Here is a 6,000-nt window from a genome sequence, read left to right on the forward strand (position 1 = left end):
AAGGTCGCCGATTCTGCGTTACGCTGGAACATGCGTGTACGTGCCGACGTCTCAGCCACAATACCGTAGCCACGCATAGAAAATGGCAGTGAACCCTTCTTTCTCTACTTTCTAGTCACGTGTTGACCTTGCACGCTACGGCTACGGCGCAGAGGGAAGCAGCGGTGCTGTCCCAGGCCGGCCCACGAAACTGCCCACGCCGGCAAACACGGGCAAACGCTTGCTTCCCGATAACGTCGGAAAACGAAACTACGGGAAGCTGGCGCCAAGCCGGCTAGAGCGGCGGCGGGCACGCACGGTGACAGTCGAAAGTGAGGGAGCTACAAGGGAGGGCGAGGGGAGCCACTGAAGCGGCAGAGTTGCCGAGGTGAAATCTGCTTCCCTGCCGGCCTCCTCCCTCACATTCCATGGTCTGAGCGTGGAGTGCGCCCTTTGCTGTGCCGTGTCGGCGCCGCCCGCTGCCTGAAGTTTCGTTTACTGCCGTTATCGATAGTGAAGGGAGCGTTGGTCGGCGTTGGCAGTTTCGTGACCCTCGCTTGCTACACGCGCCGTGATATTTCGCGACTCGCACTCAAGATTCTGATTTCAGCCTCACGGGCTGTTCGTTCGCACCACGTGCCCTTCTCCTCCACTTCGTCTTTCTTCCTCGAGCACTCCTTGGGGCGCCCGTTTGAGGGGAGCGTTCGCCGTCTCCGCTGACTTCCGTACTCCCAGGCAGCCGCACTGTAACCGGTAATTTATTTCCCGCAACTGCGCTAAAAGTGATACGTGTATACAGTACATGGAGTGCTATGGGAAAATTAACGGGAGTCTGAAAAGACTGCACTATATCCGGTCCTGCACTATAAGCGGTTATAAGTGGTCTATACTGTATTATGTAGAAGTCTACAGCACCATAGCTCAATGAGTAGATTTAAAAAATTTTTGCTTAAAGGCCCACATCTCTCCTTAACCGAAATTCGAACTAACAAAAGTTATTAAGAAAAGGCTGCATCTGATAAAAAGTAAAGCACCTCTGGGTACCTTTATTTGCAGAAAAAAAAGTCCGTAATGGGTTTTTGCTTTTTCACTCTGAAAGCAATTGCTGTCTTGTCTTCCAAAGCTCGAATGAGCCAGAAAGCATAGTCATTGTCTTTGAGAAACTGAAGAAAAGCCAGGCGTGATACAGTAAGTCCTGTGACAACGAAGGTCGTACTGGTGTTTCACCAACATCATTCGCGTCATCATCCACGGCTGGTTCTTATACCCCTGTCACAATGGCAAATTTAGTGTCACTTTGAGCAAGTGCACTTTGGCTCACAAAGTGTCACTTTAGCAGCGTGCTGCTACACGAGAAGTGCACTTCGAAAATGATGGTGATGGCGATGAGTCAGTAGCACAGCATATATTTTAGGTAATACTTGCTAAGTAATAACGTATTATATATATGAACAGAATTTAGAATAAAATTTAGGTGCAAACGAAGTGAATCATTGCAGTAACATTAGCGCCATTCATCACCACGAGCCAAGACAAGACGGCGTCGTATCCGAGGCCGCAGGAGGCGCTCGCAGCTAGCCTGATCCCGAAGGAGGCGCTAGCAGCTAACGTTGCTCGGCGGCGGACGCGGCCATTGCACGGCATGGGCTCTGGCATGCCCCCGGCGGCTGTGGCCGTCAACAGCCTTAGCATGTGGATAGCCTCTGCATGTGGAAACGCCAGCATGTGGATGGCATTAAGTACACTTACTTCGTATTTCGAGGGGTTGTCCATGCACAAAATCATGCGCTCGATGAAGTGTTGCTTATACAGGACCTTTATATTCTTTATTATGCCTTGGTCCATCGGCTGCAACACCGACGTTTGCAGGCAAGTATGCAAGACGAATAGCATTCAAGGTTGGTACACTCGTGGGCACAGCATTGGTCCACGACGCGAACTTGCGATCAAGTTTGGTGATCCACTCTCTGAAAATGTTGCACGTCATCCACGCCTTCCTGTTTGAGGCATAGTCCACAGTAAGCGTCTTCACGTCTTTAAAACACATAGGCTTTGCGGCCTTCCCGATCACAAGCAGGCGACATAGTTCGGTGCTAGCCATGCTTGCCGCGATCAGCCGACACCCTTTCTTTACTCCGTTTGCCCCCAGCACAGTCGTCTTTGAATGTCAAGGTCTTGTCTTGTAGCAGCCGGTGAAAAAATGCATCTTGTCTGCGTTAAAGATGTCAACCCACTGATAATCGCTGAGGTACTCTCGAAGCTTTTCAGCTTCCCATGTCACGCATGTTTCCGGGTTGACAGATGCCTTTTCTCCACACACGCTCTTGAATATCGGGTCATGCAGATGTTTGAAGCGTGTCAGCCACTCATCCGATGAAGCGAAGTCGTTGATATCCAACATTGCTGCAAGAGATAAGGCTTTTGCCATGATGACCTCACCACTGAGAGGAAGTTTATTTCGAGCTTCTTTGATCCAAATCGGCAACGCCTTCTCCAGCTCTAGGTAGGCACTGGTGCGCATTCGCTTCCTTGACATTTTGAACTTTTCATTTTCAAAAGCATCCAATATTGAACACTTTTTTTTTTTTGAAGTTCGAGAGCGGGTTAGGCTTAATGCCGTACTTGCGTGCTGTGTCTTGTTTGGTGGTGCCTCCTTTGTAAACTTTCAAGACTTCGACTTTCGTTGCCAGGTCAAGTGTTTGGTAAGAGCCGCGTGTTGCCATTATCGATCGTCGCCACTACGACACTCAAAAATCAGAAGCGTGGAGAAACGTGCGGAATTAACGCAACGCGCGGCTGATGTACTCGCCGGTGTTCACTAAACAATCTTGCCGTTTCAAGAGATGTAGCGCTGCGAACAGCGGTGATGGCAATGACACCAGTGCGGTCAGGTAGCCGTTTTGGCACGTGAAAGATTGCGCATTTTGTTTTAAAATTACGATATTCTCAAGGTTCTCGATTGAAAATTAACTTCTAATTAACAGATATTATGAGAATTTAACTTTGAATTATCGATCAACTTTTTTCATAGAGCTGCATACAAAACTGTTGGGACCACTCTTTCACTACTAATTAACCGAAAATTCCAATTAAGCGACTTCGAATTATCGGGAGTCCACTGTACTTCCTTTTTGTGTTCTGTTTTGTTGTCACAAACAGGAGTGCGGTTTCATTTTTTTCATGGTTCTAGTTCTGTTGTATGCCCTAATCGTTCGCAGAACCTGTATCCAAATTAGTAGCCATGTTGTGCAACTAACTATATTGCACTTCGTTTTATGTGACATGGTAGGAGCAGGAAAATTGAACATAGTTGGACGTACATACCTGAAACTTGACAGGGCTGGTCTTTGCCAGCCTCCCCCCTCCTTTTGTCCCAACCTCATCCACTCGAGTGTTGTAAGTCTAGATGTCATGCTGACGTACTAGCGCTGGAGTTTCAATGTGAAATGTTAGGAGTGGAACTTGACCTTAATTTTCATTTTTCATTTGCTGAACCTATTGCTGCAAAATTAACAAATACTTTACAAATACTTCATCAACCTAAAGTTCGGTGTTTCTCATTAGTGTCGCTGGGAGCTTCACAATTTTAGTTCCCCTGAAAGCTTTTTTTTTTCTCTTGCTTTTCATAAACCCCTCTGCGTATCTTTCTCATGCTTTAAATGTGCCGGTTTGTGGCAAATTTGAGAATTACAACATTATTGCACATTTGCTGGGAGTGGTTTAACATTTATGGTCAATTGACGATTGCCACTTGTAGGATATGATCAAGGAGCTGTTGAAGGCCTTCTACCTAGAGACACGCCACAAGCCCGTAAGGATCATATTCTACCGGGATGGAGTCAGCGAAGGCCAGTTTGGCATCGTGCGTGACCAGGAGCTATCTGCTATACGGCAAGCCTGTCTGGAGCTCAGCCCAGATGGCTCGTACAAGCCTCCCGTCACTTTCATCGTTGTCCAGAAGCGTCATCACACTCGCTTCATGCCTGCGAATGAACGTGATGGTGTGGGTCGTGCAAAAAACATTCCACCAGGTACAACTGTGGATACTGTAGTGACACACCCTGTGGACTTCGACTTTTTTCTTTGTAGCCACGCTGGCATTCAGGGCACAAGCAAGCCAGCACATTACTACGTCGTCCATGACGATGCGAATTTTACTTCAGATGACTTGCAAAAATTAAGCTATTATTTGTGCCACACATACGCACGCTGTGCCCGAAGTGTGAGCATTCCAGCACCAGTCTACTATGCTCACCTTGCTGCTTTCCGTGCAAAAGAGCACATTGCTAGTGCTTGCAACATCTCAAGCGGAAGCAGCGTAAGCTCAGCTGGTTCAGACAGTGTATCAACTGAACAGTATGTGAGCGCTGTTAAAGTAACTGAAGCAATGCAGAAGCACATGTACTTTGTGTAACTTCTGTGTATGCAAAGAGCTGCTTTTATGTCATGTTTTTAAAGATCAATAAATGCTTTTAATGTGCTGCAAGTGAGCTTGATTGGTTCAATGGGACCGGGAAATGCGCAACACATGTTGAGCGGAAACACCTGCTTAAAAAAATTTGGAAGGGGAAGGATGCAAAGCTGCCCCCTTTTGTTTCGTACTTCTGGCAATTTTGCACTTTAATGAGCCAGGTTTACGGCATGTACATTCTGTGTGAGCTGCAGCTTCAAATGCACTCAGACTTGAGACATCAAATTTGTGGCTTGCGCGTTTGTTTTCAAACGTTTCTTATTGCTTCAGGTAGCATAATACAAGCTCGGAAGATTCATATATTCTCGGTAAATTAATATCGCATTATTTATGTGAATGATTTTCGGTTTCTGGGCGCCGAGTTGCACAGCGACGTCACTGTCTACAAAGCTTGGTCACGTGGGACCACAAGGCTCTGACGCAAGCACTGCTGTATCGTCTGCTCTCGCACACACTGTCTGTACCAGCGTAGGTTCGCAAAACCAGACGGTTAAATGGCTAGCTGCGGCAGCTCCAATTACGACTCTACGTCTGCGTCTGATGCGGCTCACTGCCCTCTAGTCTCGAGGCTTTCTAGGCTTGCCCAGTGCTGTGGGTCACCGCTTATTGTGCGTCACTCTAATGTAGTATGACGTCCATAGGTGGAAAGTTCATTTCTCTGGGGGGGGGCTTGCTTTACGAAACCTACCCATTGATATATGTATATATTGAAAGACTGAAGACTACCAGGGCAGCCAGCACTGGCAGACCAGTTATATTCCGCAGGCACGACCCAGGCTCGAACACAAGAACGGGGATGATGATGGCTATATACAAATGAGAATGATGAAGTACGTTAAATGTGCTCACAATATATATACCTTGCGAACAATTTTATGTGTAGCTTTATGGCGAAAGCAATTATGTCGACACTTCCAGGCAAATTTTCCCTGTTGTCGCTGTGATGTGCCGTATTAAATCCGAAAGCCATATAAATGATGGAACCATACATTGTGGGTGCTGGAAAAAGTAACAGTGAGTCGAAAGGGATGGCGGCTTGATTTCTGATTTTAAGCTAGCACTGCATTTCCAAACGCAAGTCACAGCGCTGCGCTATCTCGCCAGGGTTCTGACAGCGAGTGTGCATGGTCATTGAGTGAGATGTGTTCGTGTTTACCTGTGCACGCGTGACAATCGCGGAGGTTTAAATAAAACTGTTGGAGCGGAGGTAGCCTATACCTACCAATGGGCGGCGGCCATCTTCCCACAGGCTATAAACTGGAGCCGCAGCACGCCTGCTGCGCTGACTGCGTCTCCCCGTCGTGGTTTTTAAAGGTTAGGGCGAGCACCAAGGAGGTTCTTGGCGAGCACCAAGGGGGAACTAATCAATATGTCAAATGGCAGATAAGAATGCAATCAACTTTACTTTGTTTCTTTTGGCGTTCTTCTTGCAAGCATGAACACCGGTGAAGGGTCTGTAGCACTGGTCTTAAAAAAAAATAATCAGCCTCGTAAGAGCAGACCTCACTCTTTCGGCACTCATTTCCTGTTTTTCTTTCCTCATGCGATGG

The 6,000-nt window shown here is 47.2% G+C and overlaps 1 protein-coding gene across 2 annotated transcripts in view; it reads left to right on the forward strand.

Annotated features, from left to right (window-relative positions):
* LOC119452972 (protein argonaute-2-like) overlaps positions 1-4,465 on the forward strand; it is a 29,377-nt gene extending 24,912 nt beyond the window's left edge. For both annotated transcript variants that reach the window (XM_037714937.2, XM_049667449.1), the window contains one exon: positions 3,737-4,465. In XM_037714937.2, the coding sequence (XP_037570865.1) occupies positions 3,737-4,393 (657 nt within the window). In that variant the 3' untranslated portion in view covers positions 4,394-4,465. The remainder of the gene's footprint in view (positions 1-3,736) is intronic.
* The last annotated feature ends 1,535 nt before the right edge of the window (positions 4,466-6,000 follow it).

Source organism: Dermacentor silvarum, chromosome 5, assembly GCF_013339745.2.
Source record: "Dermacentor silvarum isolate Dsil-2018 chromosome 5, BIME_Dsil_1.4, whole genome shotgun sequence".
NCBI lineage: Eukaryota > Metazoa > Arthropoda > Arachnida > Ixodida > Ixodidae > Dermacentor > Dermacentor silvarum.